Here is a 20,634-nt window from a genome sequence, read left to right as displayed (position 1 = left end):
CTCTGCCTACATCAGGCAACTTGGCGGCCAATCTACCATCCGTTATGATCGAACTGGATGAAAATCAGTGCCGCCAAGTGCATGCCTGACCGACATTGTAACCAATTTTAGGCCGAAAATTAATTGCACTGTTAATCGCGCATGCTGCAAGTTGTTGGGTCAACTTGCTTGATCGGGTGCGCGGCAGGAAAGGTGTGCAATTTCACGATGATCGATTAACACGACAAAACCCCCAGCGCTGTTCCTCTTAATGAATAATGCCCCCCCCCCAGTGTAAGGTATACATCACCTATCAGCGGCCTCCGCTTATCCCCCGTTGCTCCGGGTGCACTCCGCTGTCCATACACAAGCGCCCCACGTGGTTTCCTAGTAAGAGCGCATGTTTGACATCACACACACACCCTTGCTAGGAAACCACGTGAGTTGCACATGTATGGAGAATGTGCCCCAAGTAGTGGGGGACAAGCGCAGGCTGTGGACAGGTAATGTATACATTACACTAGGCACCGAGGGAGACATTTTTCATTAGGGGACAGCATTAGGGCGGCGCACAAGGCAGATTCCGGATGGTTTCATGCTAAAATTGATCGGGAATCAGCCTGTGGTGTATGGGCAGCTGACAGATCTCTCTCTTATCAGATTTGATTAGAGATTTGTCTCTTGGTTGAATCTGCCCGTATATCGCTAGATGTATGGCTACCTTAAGCTAGCACTTATTCAGTAGGAGACCTTGGGCAAGACTCTCTAACACTGTTACTGCCTATTGAGCACGCCCCAGTGGCTGCAGATCTGGCGCTGAGTCTGCTGGGAGAATAGTTAGATATTAATGTTCTGGTTCTTGTCCGTGTCTTGTCTTTTTTGCTATCCCTATTCCCATCTCCTGATGGGATGGTCGATTAAATCACTGGGTATTTCCTTAGGAATGCGTTTACTTTCTCAGTTACTACAGTGTGGGATTCATTCAAGTGCTATTTACGCAGTTGCTTGAATGCTACAGTGTCCTTTATTAAAAGGGACTGTGAAAGTGGAACAGTTGCTTTTATCCTTTCAAAAGATGGAGAACTCTTACCAGCTCAGGTGGAATGCAAAGTGGTATGAAACTAATTATTTCTTCTTTCCTCTAAAAGATTATTTACAGCATAAAACCTATTACAAGAAAAAGAAATGGTAGCAGAGCTGCATTCAAACAGTTAAACACAGCACTTTGCTCTTCAGTGAAATGCTTGTTGCTACAGCTGAAGAGGTGATAAGTCCTGAAACTGAGTTAAAAGTAAACAGAGCTGAGAAGTGATCACTAGACAGATAATATATAAATACAGCAGCTATGCAAGAAAGTGCAATGGCAGCTTTCGGAGCAGATAGATTGTACTTTAGGAACTTATAATTTGTAAATAGACAATATTACTTGTGCATTAAAGCAAATATATTAACTGTACGAGTAATAAAAAGTAGGAAAACCTTTTTATTGAATGTTATGTCAAAGTTTAATCCCGCTTTAACCTTTATGTAAATCAAAAAGTAGAGCAGCTCTTCTTTAGTAGGCAGTCATTCTTTGTGTGGCAACTTTACTGGCAAACTAGTGGCTTAATTGGTGCTTGGGGCTTGTCCACTATTCCCTGTGTTGATGGGAGTGTTGCCGGATATACTCCTGACATACTGGAGCAGTTTGTGCATTTTTACCAATTCTATACCTCACAGTCTTGTCAGACAACTGCAGATATTAAACAATACTTGTCTGACTGTACATTCCCTACTCTATCTGCAGAACACAACAACATGCTACATGCACCTTTTATGCTGGATTAAATTGAATTGGCTGTGGCCACGCTGCAAAATAACAAGGCTCCGGGACCAGGTGGTATCAGGGACGATATGTATAAATAGTGACAGGAGCTTCTGTCCTCGGAGCTCCTTACTGTAATCCAAAGAATTGCTCCGCATACTGGTCTCCCCCAAAGTTGGAATGAGACCACAGTTGTTCTGTTAACCTCCTGAGCGTTACGCCGCTCTGGAGGTTTTGTTAGCCTGAGCCGACCCAACCGAATTTAAGAGGTTTACTGGTTGTATTACAAGTTAGGTAACACTAGGCTAGCTTTTTTTAGGTCTCCAGCACCCCCTGATAGAGCCACTATATAAATGGGCCAGCCTTGTTCCAGCGATCGCGCAGCCTTCCCACATAGCTCCATTCCTCTTTACGGGGAGGATTGTACATGTCGTCACTGACATCATGAGCAGACCCGAACCTCCCCATAGAGAGACCGGCGCTGTGCAGGAAAGCTGCACAATCGCTGGAGCCAGTGTGTATATAGCGGCTCGATCAGGGAGTGTCAGTGACCTAAAAAAAGCTAGCCTAGTGTTAGCTAACTTGTAATACAGCCAGTAAAACTATTAGAGTCACTCTGGGAGGCCAAAAATACCGCTCAGGAGGTTCAAGGACCTCTGAGGTGAAAATAAACTAATATGATAAATAATTGAATTTACCGTATCCTGCTTCTAAAAATGACTTTTTAGTTATCTCAGTTTTATTTTATATTTGCTTTTAAGTTTTACTGTTTTATGGCCTCTTCTCAATGACACATCCATTTAAGTATGCAAGAGATAAAATCTGTGAACTATTGAGCCTTTTTATCTCTTTCCTACTCTCAAAAGCCATTTACTGCCAGGAAAGTGTTATATGGCTGCAATGCCTTATCAGTGAGGGTTACATTATAGTCTGACCCGAACAGGAACCATCAGGAACAGTCACTTGCATACCTCATTTTTTAACTCTTTCAGGCAGAGGAAAAATAAGGAACCCAGCATAGTTATTTGTGTGTTTGACACTGTACATACACATGTCTATCATCAGGTCACCTCGGTTGTCCTGTAATGGGAAGCCTTTACATCCTAATGCGGCTTCCCTCATCCTCTTCACCCTCCAGGATCCAGCCCCCCAAAATACAGCTGGTTGTGGCACAATAGCTCCTGCAATGTTTACCTGCCGGACTTCAGTGCAGGTGCAGTATTGGCTTTCTAATGAGCTCTGGCGGTAATAGCCGATCCTGATCGGGTCCACCCTACCGTGCAGGCGCAAGTTACCTGCGCAGTAAAGTGGACCTGATCAGGCTTGGCTATTTCCACTGCAACCAATCAGAAAGCCTCTTCTGCGCTGGAGCCGGGAAGGTAAATATTTACATCGCCACCGTTCAGGGGTTGCCAGCGCTGGATTCTGGAGGGTGAAAAGGATGGGTAAGCCTCATTAAGATGCAAAGGCTTCCCCCTCCTGGGGTAAGTATCCCCCCCCCCCCCCCCCCCCGACATGAGAAAGATCCAAAGCATTGCGGTACATATAGACCCATCTCACTGCTTATTGTAGACTTCAAGGTGTTTACTAAAGCTCTCACCAACAGTCCTGCCAAAGTGATGTTAAGGTGGCCATACACTTGTTAGATTAGCAGCAGACAGATCAGAAAATCTACTGATGATCTATCTGATGTGTTTAGGAACATTTTTTTTTTTTTTTTTTACTAGGAACAGATTTCAGTATGAAATCTATTGAAAATCGATCTGATGGCATTGTTGCCATCAGATTACCTTTAGGTCCAATGCAAAATGATAAGCCATCTCAAGAGATAAGCCTACATTTTCCAACATGTCAGATCGATTGAAATCGATAAAAAAAAAAATCGGTTGCAAATTGATTGATTAATCGGTTTTGATCGATCGCAAATCGGCTGAGTGTATGGGCCCCTTAAACTTCATACACCCAGATCAGTCAGGCTTTATGCCTGGCAAGAGTACCTCTATTATTAATGCACTCTAATCCATTCTAAGATCCAGCACAATGTAAACGGGAGATAGAGCCCTGGAGGGATGTGGTTTTGACCAGAGATTCCTTGGGTGGGTGCAGGTTTTGTTTCAGATCCCAGGGCTAGAATCTGCTTAATCTTTAGGAGGGCAGCAGTCGGGGCTTTAGACATCCATCAGAGGTGCGGGGTCGCCCGCAGGAGGAAATATCCTCACGGAGTAAGCTTTTGGCTGCAATTGGGACAAACGGCATGAAGCGGTGCATCAGCGGTCACTTCAAGGGACCCCCCAAGTGCACTGGGGAGAAGTCTGAAATGGTGAGCTTGATGAACTTGTGGTTCTTATCTCTCGTCCGGGGGACAGTGTGAGTAACCCGCAGTGTTCTATCGTTCCCTCAGCAGCATGCAAGCATGATGTGCTATATGGGAATGTCTTTGAATAGAGACAACAATTCATATACCAATGCAAGGAGCCATATGGACTTGGGCTGTGCAATCCTTCTTTTGGGAACAGACTGTACCTTAAATCCTTTCGTTAAAGGTCACCAATATAGCGCTATATTTAGGGAAGAGGTGTGAATGCTGAGTGGGTGGCCACCGCTCCGGTTTTTTTAAAAAGAGTTTATTCAATACTAGGGGATCTGTTTGCATTATTGTATGTGGAAATTTGTTTTGTACAATACACAGCATTTGACGCAGACTTCGATTCTTGAGTAATTTGTTATTCTAAAGGTGCCCATACATAGTACAATTTTTTTATTTTTTTTTATTAGATAATTTAGTTCAATTATTCCGTTGAATTTTTCCAGCATGTCCGATCAAATTTTTCTCGAAAAAACTGGATAATCGTTACAATTTCGTAATCAAAAAAAAAAATATTTTAAACTTTCATTTGATTCAATCATGTAGATTGAATAAATGGGATAATCAAACGTTTTTATTGTACCATGTATGGCCACACACCATACAATTTTTTAAATATCTGTTCAATTTAAAAATTACAACCAATTTTTCTAATTGTAACATTTCAAAAATCTGACCAATGTACCACGCATGTATGTTCATTTTTTCCCCAATTATGATAAAAATGATTAGAAACTGTCAAAATTGCTAGGGTTGTGTACATTAATGAATTGGCAATCTAACACACACCATACAATCTTTAGAGAAATTGAAGAAAAATATCTGGTATTCCAGATCGATTAAAATCGAAAAAAAAAACAAGAAATTCGATCGGATTTTTCAATCGAATGAAAAAAAAAAAGCTTTTGATTTTTTTGGGAGATCCGATCTTTATAGAATTACTGTAAAATCGGATCACTTTATTGTATCGTGTATGGCCACCTTAAGCCGTCACAGTTTGCCCAGTGTTGCCCTTTCTTTTCTCTATAGCCATAGAAGCACTGGCTATCAAAATCAGGCCGTTACCACTTACTGTATATGGGGGCTCCCGATAGACCCATATCTGTCTATACGTAGACAACATTATTCTGTACCCATTCCTTCTTGAGAGAGGCTATGGACCTAATAATGAGTTGGGGAGATTTTCCAGCCTCAGAACCACATGAGAGAAGTCCTGCATCTTGCCCTTAGATTGTGATGCAATGAGCTCAAGTTCAACAGAATGCCCCCTACGGATAGTAAAACATTTCCACCAGCTATGGATTATCATTACTAAAAACCCCTTGTGCCTTATTCCATGCAAATATTACCCCTCTATTGTCTGATCTTCAGGCTAAATGTAAGGTCTGGAGCTGTCTTCCTTTGGTGGTAACAGGCAGAGTGAATCTACTGAAGATGATCTCATGCTCCAAGATTTTATATATTGTTCAACATGCTGCTGTTCCAAATCAAGAAATCCTTCTTTAAAAGTATACCTAAGGCCCGGTTCACATTAGCGGTTGTTTGCCAAACGGACCGGATGACCTGACCGGATCCGGTCAGGTTGCATCAGGTGGCAATCAGGATGCGATCCGGATCCGTTTGGCAAAATATACGTAAAAAAAAAAAAAAATGTTGGGGTCTGGGAGGTCAGCAGAAGGGGGACCTGTGGAATCAGGCCCTCTGCTGTTTAGCACTCACCTCCACCTCCGACATGCTGCCAACACCTCCAGCTCGTGCTGCTCCACTCCAAAATGCTTGCCCATGTGTCCCCAGCCAATATCGCCGCAAAAATCCGCATAGGAAGTGGGGTAGAAGATCCGGATTTCTCAGCCAGTGTGTTGTGCGGCCTCCGGTTCCCATTTGTTTGTATTGGCCGGATGGTGCAGTCCGGCTCCGCCCCGGATACGGCTGCCGGAGGGGCCGGATGAAAAAATAGCGCATGTTGGAACGGAGGCCGGAGTCCGGATCCGGCCCGGATCCGGTTCTGCAGAACGGACCCATGTGAACGGACGCATAGGCTTTAATTGCTATGCCGTGCGTCCGTTCCGTCCGTTCTGCAGGCGGTGCGGCTCCGGCACGGCGATTCCGGAGGGCCACCGCAAGTGTGAACCGGGCCTTAGCCCTTTATAAATTCTGGAAGAGTGAGTGAGAGAGAGTGTGAGAGTGAGAGAGAGTGTGAGAGAGAGAGAGAGTGTGAGAGAGAGAGAGAGAGTGTGAGAGAGAGAGAGAGTGTGAGAGAGAGAGAGTGTGAGAGAGAGAGAGAGTGTGAGAGAGAGAGAGTGTGAGAGAGAGAGAGTGTGAGAGAGAGAGAGTGTGAGAGAGAGAGAGTGTGAGTGTGTGTGTAGAAGTGGATAAGCTTGCTGCACCTCCCATGACCCAGCATCAGCCTCCGCTCTTCATACAATGGCCTTGGTACTGTACAATGCTGTAGACTAGTGTTCCCCAACCCTGTCCTCAAGGTCCACCAACAGGGCATTTTTTTTTGGAAAGCCACAAGGGTAGTTAATCAGCTTTGCTGAGACTGATTATCTCGCCTGTGAATGTTTGTGGTTTTCTGCAAAACATGGCCTTGAGGACAGGCTTGGGGAACTAGGTTGTAGACGACGCAGCTACAATATGTCCGAGGAAATTTTGCACACTCCAGCGGGAAGACTTAGCCAGCGTGTGTACCCTCTGACTTAGGCATACTGCACATGCATGCAGAGTATGGCCACTTGGGCACCAGAGGTGAGGTGTGCAGTTTAGACAACTTAAAGAGAACCGGAAGCAAGAGGTATAGAGAGGCTGCCCTATTTATTTCCTTTGAAACAATACCAAATCCCTGCCTGTCTTGTTGATGCTCTGCCTCTAATACTTTTAGCCATAGACCTTGAACAAGCATGCAGCAAATCACGTTTCAGGTGATCTGACAAGATTAGCTGCACGCTTGTTTTAGGTGTGCGATTCAGACAGTATTGTAGGGCTGCCAGGCAACTGGCATTGTTTAAAAGGAAATATGGCAGCCTCCATGTACTGCTCACTTCAAGTTCCCTTTAAAAGTCTAAAGGACAGGTGCAAGCTTTCCCCCCCCTCCAAAAAAAAAACAGCTGGCAGCTTATCTGTCCCTCACTGCAGCTACCTGGGATCCCCTCGGTTGCAGATGCTGACCTAGCCACGTTCTGCGTAAACACAGTACTTCTGCAGCTGTGCAGAACGCTCCAACCCACGTGAGTAAAATCACGAGCTGCGCGCTCGTGAAAGCACAGAGGATGCCGACCTGGTGAGGTTAGCATCTGCAATAGAGGGGATCCTGGGACACCAGAGCTGTAGCGAAGGATATTTTTTTTTCTTGGGGGGGGGGGAGGGGGGGGGGGGAGTTCGGGGTCCTTTAAAGAAGGATTAACCTCCCTGGCATTTTGATTCCCGCTGCCGTGCGGCTGCTGGGGGGGATTTTATTTTCTCTTTATTATCTCTTTCGAGGCGGATCGGCGGCGATTGGAGAAACACGCAGCTAGCAAAGTGCTAGCTGCGTGTTTTGAAAAAAAAAATTATTCAAATCGGCCCACCAGGGCCTGAGCATTGCCCTGCGGCGTTACTGGACGAGCTGAGCTCGTCCATAACAGACAGGAGGTTAAAGAAGTTTGACATAATATTCAATAAAAAAGGGTTTTCCTTTTTATTACCCATACAGTCATTTGCTTTTGAGCACAAGTGTTTTTGTCCATTTACAAATAAGTTCCCAAAGTACAGTTTAACTGCTCTGAAAGCTGCCATTGCATTTTTCTCCATAGCCGCTACATATATATATTATAACATATCCAGTGATCACTTCTTAGCTCTTTCTGGTTCTTCTATGTGTGCACACAAAAGAAATGTGGAGTTTTATACCACTAAGGGCTGATCTCTTATACACATCTTTTGAACGCTAAAATTGAGGGACAACAAATTGCTACAATAGGTAAGTGGAGTCAAACTATCCTCTCAATGCAAGAAGATGAATGGGGAGGATATATTCTTATCAGGTAAATTGTCATCATGTGCATCCCATAATAGGCTCATCCAGCGTTATACTAGACCGTGTCACAATGAAATGATAAGAGCACTACATCACGCTGCAAATTGTCCCAAATGTTATGCTAGAGATGCAGACATTTTTCATGGTACATGGCAGTGTCCATTGGTTGCTGAATTTTGGGGTGAGGGAACTCAAATACTATCTCACATCAAGAGCATCGCTGTTCCGTTGGAACCTAAGCTGTGTGTTTGGTATTATAGATGAGCAGCATTATTATAGCATATGTTAAAGAGAAACTCTGTTTCTAGCTAGAAAGACTATGGTTATTGTATTTCCCCTGACCAACCACAGATACCTCACTGGATGACTATAGTAGATGAGACTATTCGATCTGAAAAACTATTACAGCCTACACAATGAAAGTAAGCTGATGGCTTAGCAAAAAAGCCCTAAGTTGTGCCTGCTGTAAACACGTATAAAAACAGAAGAAAAAGAACTTTTGTTGCATAGCTAACCACCATCTATAGAAACATAAGCTATGTAATGTGTTTAAATGCACATATAACACTATACCCTACATAGTAATACATCAAAACTAATGCTGCGTACACACTGGCGACTACGGTCGTTTGAAACAGCTAATTAACGATCGTTCCGCCGACAATCGGGGAAAAAAAAAAAAAAAACTTTACCCAACGATCATTTAACACGAACGACATCGGGAAGATGGAAATATCCAACCTGACGGATCATATCTACCAACAATCGTTACAAAACTATAGTGTGTACAGACATCGGCCGAGAACGATCGTTACAAGGGCCAATGCGCCTGCGTTGAATTCTGCCCAGCTTCCGTACTTCCTTTGTAGCGCGGCCGTAAAGATGGTTACATTGCTCATTTCAATTAAACTTTATTTTCAAGTTAACAATCATATTTGTATCTATTGTAACTCCATGTTAGTGTTTTTTTTTTTATTTTATATAAATATGTACACAACATTTCCTTCTGATCGTTCTTTTCTGCGAGAACGATCGTTAAAATGTGTATGATGATCGCTGCATCCTATCGTTGCCATATCGTTCATCTTTCAATTATCGTTCCTAGCGAACGATAGTTATCGCAAGTGTGTACGTAGCATAACTGTTGACATTAACCTTACCGGAGGCTTCAAATGGTCCCCCGCAGACATCCTGTGCCCACACAGCCATTTACTGATGCACCAATCCCAGCCTCCAGTTCACTTCTGGAATTTCCGACTTTAAAGTCGGAAAACTACTGCTCTTGCGCTGTGTCCTCGCTCCCGCTGACTTCACCAGGAGCGTACTGCTGAAGCGCAAACCATACTGGGCCTGCACAATGCACTCCTGGTGATGGCAGCAGGTGCGAGGGCACAGCCGCTGTGATTTTCCGACGTTAAAGTAGCAAATTCCAGAAGTGAACCGGAGGCAGGGACTGGAGCATCGGTGAGTGGCTGCGCGGGCACAGGGCATCTGTGGGGGACCATTAAAAGCCCCAGGTAAGGTCAACAATTTTTCCCCCTACAGTAGTCCTTTATAGGACAACCGAGGTGACATGATAAGATAGACATGTGTATATACAGTGCCAAGCACACAACTAGGCTGTGTTCCTTTTTCTTTCTCTGCCTGAAAGAGTTAAAAATCAGGTATGCAAGTGACAGTTTCTGTCCGTTTTGGACTGGGCCAGATTATAGCATAACCCTCACTGATAAGTAATTACAGCCCTAAACCACTTTCCTGTCAGTAAATAACTTCAACAGGAAAGAGATTAAAAAAAGGGTCAATAGATCATAGATTTGAGCTCTGGCATACTTCAATGAAGGGGTCACTGAGCAGAGACAATGAAACAGTAAAAACTTAAAAACTAAATTTAAATGTGAAATAAACTGTGAGAGGGGGGGGGGGGGGGGCTTTCTGATGACTTGTATTGGTAGTAAAATGGAAAAAAAAACATCCTTCTGACATAACAGATTTTGCTGCCCCAAAGTCATAAGTTTTCCCCTTGGTTGCCTATAATTTACACTTTATTAAAGTTAGCAAAATAGTTTTATCAGTCTTCTGTACACATCTGTGATCACTAGTCAGGTCTAAGTAAATTATAATATCTACATCACCTGTCTGTGGCCAGGAATCAGAAGGAGAATTCACAGAAAGGAAGGAGAACAGAAATAATCAGATTTAGAAGACACCTGAAGCAAGATGAGGATATGGAGGCTGCCATATTTATTTTTTTAAGCAATACCAGTTGCCTGGCTGTCCTGCTAATCCTCAGCCTCTAACACTTTCCGCCATAGACCCTGAACAAGCATGCAGCAGATCAGGTAATCCTGACTTTTTTGGGGGTCAAATCTGACTAGATTAGCTGCATGCCTGTTTCTGGTGCGAATCAGACACTGCTGCAGCCAAATAGATCAGCAGGGCTGCCAAGCACCTGGTATTGTTTAAAAGGAAATAAGTATGGCAGCCTCCATATCACTCTCCCTTCTGGTTCCCTTTAACTAACAAATCATGCAGAATGCATAGTGTAAAGGTGATGTGGATTAGTGAACAGACTAGGGAGCAAGGGGGAGGCGAGGCAGGTCTTTTGGGCACATGCTGCTCCCGACCTGGATGCCGCCATAGACCTAATATGTTATTGTGTCTAGCAGCAGTGTAATTGGGTGCCGATAGCCAGACCCCAAATTACTTCTCCCTCCAAGTTGCTACGAGTCGGAGGGAGAATAGTAATTAAAGGCACCTGGAATTTGAGCGGTTGCAGGGTGAGCTGTTATTTGGCTTACCCTGCGCCTTAGTGACTGGGCATCAAAGATCCATGTATTCGCGGCGGGGAGGGGGGGGGGGGGGGGGGGCAGTGTTCTTGGATCTCTTCAGGAGGCAAAATTAATATAGAATTCAAATTTATCATGGAGCAGTTTAGGGCCCACTTAACAGATTTATGTTAGAAGTTCACTGATCCTGGTTTCAAAGAGGTACTGTAACGACATGTAGTAGATATACAGAATGTAAAATGTAGTAAGGTCGAGATCTACCATGAAGTCCTTTGTCATCTACCCAATGGGCACCCCTGTAGTAGACTAATACATTATTCTGTATACACAAATATACGTTATCAACATTAGAAGCACTTTATATATATCTGTATATAACCCCATCCTCCCCGTATTTCTTAGCCTAGGAGGCCTTCAGTGCACTCTGGGATACTAGTCTCAGTTTGGAACACACAAACATCCCTCAGTGATGCCCCTGCCAGCAGTAAAGATGTCACCACTTGTGATACATTTCAGAATGTAAATCAGAGTGAGGAGAGATGTTACACAGGGCAAACACTGACTAACAATGGGCAACTGCTGACTACATTTCTAGAATAATATTTAAAAAAATAAGTCATTTTATTCATTAAATTATATTCAATATAGTTCCTCTAAGTGAAATTGGATTGAAAGTGCATTCTCAGTAATTAAAAAGTACAGTACAAAAATGCAGGTAACACATGGAGATCACAGTAAGCATGCTTCTATACCGTCATCTGCTAACACATCAGAAGGGACAGTTTGGGGTGACAAGGGACCTTTTATCCCCGGATCCTTCTCTGGGCTGCTCATCACAACATCAGTAACGGCGTCTGTGGATTCCAAGGTGGACACCTCTTCCTGCACGTTCTCTGTGGGTTCCACAATGGAGGTGTCAGTAGGTGCTGGAGATCCTAGTGATGCTTCTGTGGGAACCAAGTACTTCGCCAAGTCTATTCCTGGCGGAACCTTCAAAGCAAAGATACAATGTCACTACAAGGTCTGCTTTCACGTAGCATTTCTTTGGTTAGTGTTTAATAATGGCCATACACTTTTAGGACTGGTGCACACCAAGAGCTTTTCTGAGCGTTTTTTTTAAAAACGCTAGCAGTTTGAAAAGCGCTTGGCTAATGTATTTGAATAGGGTGAAGCACACCAGAGCGATGTGCTTTTTTTCCCAAATACAAACGCGGGTCCTGCAGCATTTCTGCTGATTTCTGAGGCGATTCAGCCTCAATGTTAAAGCGGAATATAATCCTGCATTTCGACTTTGCTCTAAAACATTATTTACAGCATATTATATGCAAAAAGCAATTTTTTTTTTACTAGACCAGCATTGGAAGGGTTAAACACAGGTTTCAAGTTCCTGGAGAGATATGCAGAAGTTCAGATTGTTACATTCTATTTAGTTAGATGTATCTATTAAGAAATGTTACACACTCTTTGGCTGTCCTCAAGCTCCTTCTCAGTCAGAGAGATGAGTCACATTCAACACTTAGATACATTTATGTAAACAAAATGTATCTATTTCAGCTTCCGGATGCGTCTGCAGAAATCTCCAGGAACTTTAAAGCACTGTGTAACCCTTCCAATGCTGGTCTAGTAAAAAAAATAAATGCTGGTTGCATATAATATACTGTAAATAATGTTTTAGAGCAAAGTTGAAATGCAGGGTTATATTCCGCTTTAAGTATAGAAGGTGGAAAAGCGCTCTGAAAAGCACTAAATCAGAGTGATTTTCCAAGTGTTTTTGTTACAGAAGCTGTTCAGTTACAGCTCTACTGTAACAGAAAATAAAAAAAACACTACACCAATACTCTCAAAAAATCGCTAGGCATGCTTAGGAAAATCGCTAGGCACATGCTATTACACTAGCGCTCTTTGGTGTGCACTGGCCCTTAGAAGTAATTACTAGTTGAGCATCTCCTGCCGCCACCGACAGCGGGATGAGACATGGTTTGTACCCCACTAAAGTTTTGCTGGGCAGGGGGGGTCCCCTAATTTGTATTTATGCACAATTATAATAAAGTGGGCCACTGTACCTGGTTTTAAAAAGCTTTATTCATGTAACTAAAAAATACTCATGTCAATGTGTATACCAACTCCAATATGAATGCATTAAAACTAATTTGAGACAATGGTATGAAAGAACACTCCTTTAAAAAAGCACCAGAAGTGAGAGCAATATGGAGGCTGACATATTTCATTTGAAACAATGCAGATTGCCTGGCTGTCCTACCTCTAGACCCTGAACAAGCTTGCAGATCAGATTTTTCTGACTATTAGCTACATGCTTGTTTCTGGTGTGCGCTTTAGACAAAGATCAGCAGGATGCCAGGTAACTGGTATTGTTAAAAAGGAAATAAATATGGCAGCCACTAGGCCTGAAAGATAAATCGAATTTAAACCGAAATCGTGATCACCAAGATCAAAATTTCAGAATCGTCAAAGCAGCAATTATCGCGATCACGTAATTTCCACATGAGGATGTTTGAAGAAGTGGCTTCAAACTTCCCCAAAGTCCCAGCGCGTGCGGCCCGCAGCATCAGCAGCGTTGGACATACCTTCCGCACGAGTCCAACGCTGTCCGTCCACTATCCCCGGCTCTTGTGCTTGGCAAAACTCCATGTTCTTGTATGTCACATGACATACAGGAAGTATTTGGTGCATTAGAGCCTGCAGGAGGTTGGATAGACGGGCATCGCTGGACTTGTGCTTGAAGCTATGTCCAGAACTGATGCAGAACTTGGAGGACAGAGGAGACAGAGTGGGCACAGAGAGAGCGGGCACAGAGAGGGCACAAAGAGAGACACAGAGGGGGCACAGAGAGAGTGGGAACAGAGACACAAAGTGGGCAAGAAAGAGACCCAGAGGAGTCATAAAGAGGCAAAGGGGGCACAAAGAGAGACAGGGGGCCAGAGGAGGAACAAACAGGCACAGAGGGGGAACAAAGCTTGATTTGAAGGAAATCGTGAATTGAATCGAAATCGCAATTTCAGACAGAAATCGCTCAATTCAATTTTTTCCTAAAATCGTTCAGGCCTAGCAGCCACCCTAGCCCTCTCACTTCAGGTGCCCTTTAAAAATAGTCATATGCCGGGTATGCATTACCCTTCATTGCACAACTTCACACTAGCACTCTTGGACTCGCCTAGCAATACTATAAAACTGCCCAAGTAACTGCAAGCAATCCCCAAGGATGGTTCTTGATACTATAAAGATGGTTTGTAGCATCACATAATATTTGTCCAACAGACCTAGAATTTCTAGCGTAAATTGTATACTAAGAGTTCCACTTATACTGTAACAATTAATGATTGTGCACACTGTCCCACTGCTTTCCTCAAGCCATATCGTCCGGTCGTTCTGCCGAGCTAATTATGGTGAGCGCCCAGCTGTCATCGGCTCTCCCCTCCTATCAGGACCAGCCCTACCATGCTGCAAAACAATCATGTAATTCAGGCAGCATCCTCTAGGGGACAGCAGCGCTGTACACTGGTACAGCCGACGATCTCTCACACTCTCTGCTGCTGACACACAACAGGAGAGCTGCAAGCAGGTTTATTCTCCCCCTCATTCACTGCACTCCTGAGCTGTTCTTATGCCTGAGGAATACCTACTGTGCCATGTGTGTAGTGTGTTTGTACTGTCAGATGGCTCTCAAGGCCTGGGCATTTGCCCAGATTGACCTTATGGAAGCACCAACCCTGTATTTCCCTGTCCAGCTCCAACCGTCTACATTTTCTTGCTACCCCACTGGAAAGATGTTTTTTATTCAGAGGACAGCAGTGTTCTCCAAACATCTCCCAGCAATGTGAGATATGGCCCTCCAGTACTGGAGTTGGGCATCCCTGCGATGGGCTAAAGTTACTTTCGATATACATATGCACGGAGGGAGATATTGGTTGCTTGGCAGTTGGAAACAGCTGTTATTTCCCACAATGCAACAAGGCTCACGTCAAGTCAAGGTCCTGTGCTCAAGTCATGGTCCTGACTGTGGGAGGGGTTTCACCACAATATCAGCCACAGACACCCCCTCCCCCCCCCCCCCAATCTATTCAAGAAAAGGTAAGGATTTCTCGTGGGAAAGGGGGCATCAGCTCCTGATTGGGATGAAGTTCAATTCTTGGTTACAGTTCCTCTTTCAGTGATGGAAATGAGAAGAAAGTGAAGATTTAAAAAAATAAAAAAATAAAAATGGTTTTCATACATAAATATGGACAGAACATGACTGAAACCTCCAGCATGTTGAGATTTTTTTTGGTCTCCCCAAACCAAATTTATAGGGTGGTCTTGCAAATCTTCAGGGGACGTGTCATAGTGTTGATAGTTCCACTTTAACATCACAAATAAAAGAATATATAAAAAAAAAAAAAATATATCACTCACTTTTTCAGCTTGTGGGCTTTCAGGATGAATGACCAAAGGAGTCGGTTCATCGCTCTGCAAACTAAACAGAGAAGTTATTCAAAGAGATAAAACAGTACAGCTGTATAAATGTATGACAGCTGAGATGTGTAGGCGGTTTAAGAATTGGAACAGGTAAAATGGGTGCACGCTGCGGCTGGTAATCTGGGCGCTGCAATGTAATTAGCGGCCAGGTCGGCGTCAGGGGAGTCATTTAGACGCATGCGTGCGCTACTGTAGCCAAACTCCTGCTAGCTGATAAATAGGGGGAGGTTAGTGATAGGAGTAGGTGGGGAGAAGTTATTGTGAGAATTAGGTAACAGTGGAGAATTGTAGAAGATCGGTATAATTACTAATATTCTACTTTCAGCATTTCCTTGCACCCATATTACCAGTCGCCCCTTTTAGATGGATTACAAAATGCAAAATAAATAAAATCACTGAGGCTGGTAACACAGGCTAGTCTACACTTCAAGTACTGCTGAACTGAGAGGGGATTTCATTAATAAACTTTCTGTTGTGCAGTGCGACAAAGGTCCAGCACCAAAGTTTTGTTCCCCACAGGGGCCCCCGATCTAGTCAGCCGAAATCTTCGACTGGACTAGAACGTTGAATCTGGACGGGGAGGATATGGCAGTTATCCTCCCTGATCACACTCCCATGATGTTCATTAAAGTCCTACTCCTGGATCCAATTGCTGCCTTTTGCGCCTTGTCAGCTCTCCCATTCTGTCACCGTGTCCCCTGTGTCTGGCGGCATCTTTACTGTAATGCCGCTGACCTGGAAGTACTTTCAGGTTACTTCCGGGTCAGCGCAGTGAAGATGCCGGCAGATACGGGGGACATGGCGGCAGAAGACTGACAAGACGTAAAAGGCAGCGATTGGATCCAGGAGTAGGCGAGTTGTGCCCTTTTTTTTTTTAAACAGGTCTTAAACGTAGAGTACAGGAGTACTTTCAGTAACAATGTGCCACCTAGTGGAGAACCCCAGCACCTGGCGAACAGATTAAAAGGAAAACTGAAAGGATACGGATATGGAGGCTTCCCTATTTCCTTTTAATCTCCCTGGCGTTATGATTATTTCTGGATTTAGGGTCTAAAAGTCATGCAATTTTTTCACAAGCTTTTAGACTCTAAAAACAAGAAAAAAAAGGACATACCACAGAGAGATCTACAGCAGCTCCTGCATATAACTCACTCAGGCACAGGATTACCGCTCTGAGCTGCAGGTTTTCTGTCCCGAGCCTGACTCGGGATTACCGGTAAGGAGGTTAAGCAATACCAGTTGCCTGGCTATCCTGCTGACCCTCTGCCTCTAATACTTTTTGCCACAGACCCTGAACAAGCATGCAGCAGATCAGATGTTTCTGACAAGATGAGCTGCAAGCTTGTTTCTGGTGTGATTCAGACACTACTGCAGCCAAACAGATCAACAGGGCTGCAAGGCAACTCCGTATTCTTCCCCAGGCTCTTTTAGCCGAGTGCTCCACCCGGCTAGCTTTGGTGAGCACCCGGCTGTCATCGGCTCACTTCCTCCTCTACTGTAAGCAGAGAAGCGCTGGCCCTGTATTCTCTCATCTCGCAGCACCCGGCTACTTTTTCACGCCACCCAGCTGGGGCGAACACTGCAGCTGCTATTGTGTAAAAGGAAAAATATAGCAGCCACCATGTGCTTCTCACTTCAGTTGTCCTTTAAAAAGGCAAAACAAATATTTCTAAGCCAGCAATGCTCTTTCCCACACAGTAAAAGGCACACAAGTTACCCGTCAGTACACCATAGCTCCAAAGGCCACTAAAAAAAGTAGTCCAGGGTACTCCAGTGCTGCCTGTTCATGGCATGTTTGCAACAAAAACATAAATGTTACCTTTCCTCTTCTGTGCTGAACAGAGCTTTCCTTATAGGGGATGTAGAAGGGGTTTGCGCCCGGCATTCATTCTCATGTTCTGCAGCCTCTTTTACATCTTGAACACAGAGAACATCTGGGTTCTGCAGGTCTTTCCTGGCCGATGTGGGCGTATTGCTTCCAGGAGAAGCATTTGGTGTTCTCCTCAGGCCTAGACGAAAGGGAGGCGGGGAGACATTCCATGATGAGTGGTGGTGAAATAAAGAAGGTGAAAGCACAAAACACGAGGGTGATTGGTTAACAACTTACCACCAGCAAGTTTTGCAGGGCTTTCGATTCTGAAAAATAATGCATCAAATACAACTGTGTCTACAGGCAAAGGCGGGGCAGACACGGCGACATCTTCCATCGCCTCCTCCTGGTTTCTCGATTTGTTCCTCATCGCTGCTTTAAAGGCAAACAAACGATTTCGGGCAGCTGCTCGAGCGTTGGTGGCCTCACTTTTGTTCACAGCTGTGGGAACAGTTTTCTTCTGTGGGTTAAAAACACAAGAAAAGCTCAGTCAGTGACAAGGCTCCGAATATGTGCTCTGTAACGAAAATACAGCTAAGCTGAGAAGTGCCTGTACAAAACACTCCTCTCTGCACTTGTATATATGCCATGGTCTATAGTTCCATAGACAAAAATGAGTATCCACCCCTGAACAAGCAATTTCAAACACAACAATAATGGGGTTTTATATGAACCATTATTCTCTATTTATTCTTCGTTCACAGTGTCTTCAAATTGCAGACAGGAAGTATGGATACAGATTCAGAGTTCCAATTCACATAAAAAAGGCTGCCTATGCTCTATGGTACTCTGTGTGCTGGTACAAAATACTTTCCCTATTCCCGATGATCGCTGAAATAACTTACCGTATTATCCCTCTCAGATCAGGTTTGCTTTAAAAAGTGTACCTGAGATGGAAAAAACTTGAGATGTACCTGAGATGCAAGCTCCTCCATCTCACTCCCGTGGCCAGGAGAGTTCTGCGCCTGCACAGTTTTACTGCGCAGGTGCAGAACGCTACTGGTGATGGCAGCGCATGCATAGAATGCCCCAGACCGGAGGGCTTTCAGGGAGAATTGCGGACGCTCCCTCATCGATCCCACAGCGTCCTCTTCTCCCTCTGTTCGCCCGCTACTGGCAATAGAAAACCTGTTGGGCCAGGCACGCTCCTGTTGCCGGGAGCATTACACCAGCGCAGTAATACTGCGCAGGTGCAGAATGCTCCAGGCGATGTGAACGTGACGGGAGAGTGCGCGCGGCAGGGCCACACATGTGCAGTTGGACCCGGACCGGAGGACTATTAGAGAGAAACAGTGACCAAGAATTGAACTTCATCCCAATCAGTAGTGGATACTCCCTTTTACATGAGAAATCTATTCCTTTTCTTAAACGGATCATCAGGGGGCGCTGTAGGGCTGATATTGTGGTGAAACCCCTTCCGCAAGAAACTGAGGACCATGGTCCTGGCAGTTTCCTGCCTGAGAACCTTGTTGCATTGTGGGAAATGGCTGTTTACAGCTGTTTCCAACTGCCAAAAAAAAGCAAGCAGCAGCTACATCACCTGCCAGCAGTAAAAATTTCACCACGTGATAAATGTCTGAATGTAAATCAGGGATTTAAAAGAAGTTACAATGGGAAAACACTGTCTAAATCATTTATACATAATTATTGTAAAAATGAAGCACTTTTTAAATTATTTTCACTGGAGTTCCTCTTTAAGGGCCAATTGTGGGCGAACGGAGAGGGAGAAGAGGACGCTGTAAGAGTGGTCAGGCCGGAGGAAGCCCCAGGTATGTATATTGTAATGGTAACCCTTCAACTCGGGTTCCGTTTAAATCTCGCAAGTCTCAGGTTTACTTTAACTTGGCTTTAGCCTCAATTATTATTCAGGTTAATAAATCTTTGTAAAAAGGTTACATTTTGAGTAGGACTAACGCTTTGTACAGCTATCCAATTTTGACTCACCAACCAGTGACTAATTTTACCACCTCTTCATGTACTATGAGAGCTTGCCTACACAATCTGCTCATAGCATTCAAAATCTGGTGCCCCTCATACTACATGGAGGGAGTAGAATTAGTCAATGCCCTCCCCTTTGTGTACGACCGCAGCCCTACCGTGCAAGTGTAGTTCACGCCTGAGCAGGAGCACAAATCCACAGAGGAAAAAAATCTGTGCACAAGCGTCTTCGTGCTACTGTGCAGATTCTACTAGCACACGTGCAGCGCGGCCACCCTGGTACACGGAGAACACTGCAGCCACAAGAACATAGACTTATTAGATATGTCCAGAGGGACCCGACGTAAGAACAGTGGGATTGTGGATGGATCAGGGAACTTCTGGACTCTACTGAGGCATCTAACACTTTACTCTTGCCCCACTTTAAAGGACACCCGAGACGAAAATGAACTAATGAAATAAACGATTGTATCCATCTTCCTTCTCCTAAAAATGACTTTTTAAGATATTCCACAATTTTACTTTATGTTCTTAAGTTTTAACTGTTTTATTGTTTTTGCTCAATGACCTTTTTTATCTCTTTCCTGTTCTCAGAAGCCATTTTCTGCTAGGAAAGTGTTTTATAGTTAGAATTTCTTATCAGTGAGGGTCACCCTGTAGTCACTTCCTGTCTGAGTCAGCCACTTACATACCTGATATTTAACTCTTTCAGGCAGAGAAAGAAAAAAAAGGAACAGCATATTTGTGTGATAGGCACTGTACATACCCATGTCTATCTCATCATGTCACTTGGGGTATCCTTTAAAAGAAAATCATGCAGCATTCAGCCCCAGTACAGCTTGCCTGTGTTCTACCGCCATTAAGTGGCCGAAGTAACTTTTTGCAGAAAACGCACATTGTGATGCACATTTTTGAAGAAGGCTTCATACCAAACCTGTATCAAATCACATCAGTATTTTTATGGTATGGCGTACACAGCACAGTATGTGGTTGCTGACTGAGGTGCCAAAGACATCCCTCCAGCAGAACGTGGATTTCAATACTCACTCTTGTGACTTTCTTTGCCTGGACTGTAGTCTGCTGCCAGGAACTTGCTTCCATCTTCTCCAGGTTTATAAACTTCCTGGTCACGTCTTCAACCTGGTAGATGAAATATCACAGATTTCATTATTCAAACTAAACAGCTTTAGGTAAAAGTGGGGCTCTCTCCATACACACATTAGATTCAGTCCTGAGGGTTTTATCTAATCCAAGTTTAATCTAATTTAATATGGTCTATGGCTAAAAGTATTAGAGGCAGAAGCTTCTATGCTTTCCAGGCAACGGAGCACTTTCTTTAAATTAACCTCCCCATAAGGTTCTTAACCCTTCGCACTCGTATGTCCTGCATAGCGGGACATTGCG

General features: G+C 44.1%; 1 protein-coding gene across 2 annotated transcripts in view; it reads right to left on the bottom strand.

Annotated features, from left to right (window-relative positions):
* Nucleotides 1-20,634, bottom strand: part of LOC137533172 (disks large-associated protein 5-like) — a 65,997-nt gene that overhangs the window by 6,338 nt on the left and 39,025 nt on the right. For both annotated transcript variants that reach the window (XM_068254403.1, XM_068254404.1), the window contains exons 13-17: nt 20,278-20,370; nt 17,530-17,752; nt 17,242-17,431; nt 15,360-15,420; nt 11,750-11,939 (exon numbers count right to left, since the gene is read on the bottom strand). In XM_068254403.1, the coding sequence (XP_068110504.1) occupies nt 11,750-11,939; nt 15,360-15,420; nt 17,242-17,431; nt 17,530-17,752; nt 20,278-20,370 (757 nt within the window). The remainder of the gene's footprint in view (nt 1-11,749; nt 11,940-15,359; nt 15,421-17,241; nt 17,432-17,529; nt 17,753-20,277; nt 20,371-20,634) is intronic.

The sequence above is a fragment of the Hyperolius riggenbachi genome, chromosome 9 (genome assembly GCF_040937935.1).
Source record: "Hyperolius riggenbachi isolate aHypRig1 chromosome 9, aHypRig1.pri, whole genome shotgun sequence".
NCBI lineage: Eukaryota > Metazoa > Chordata > Amphibia > Anura > Hyperoliidae > Hyperolius > Hyperolius riggenbachi.
This window is presented reverse-complemented; position numbering and strand designations above follow the sequence as displayed.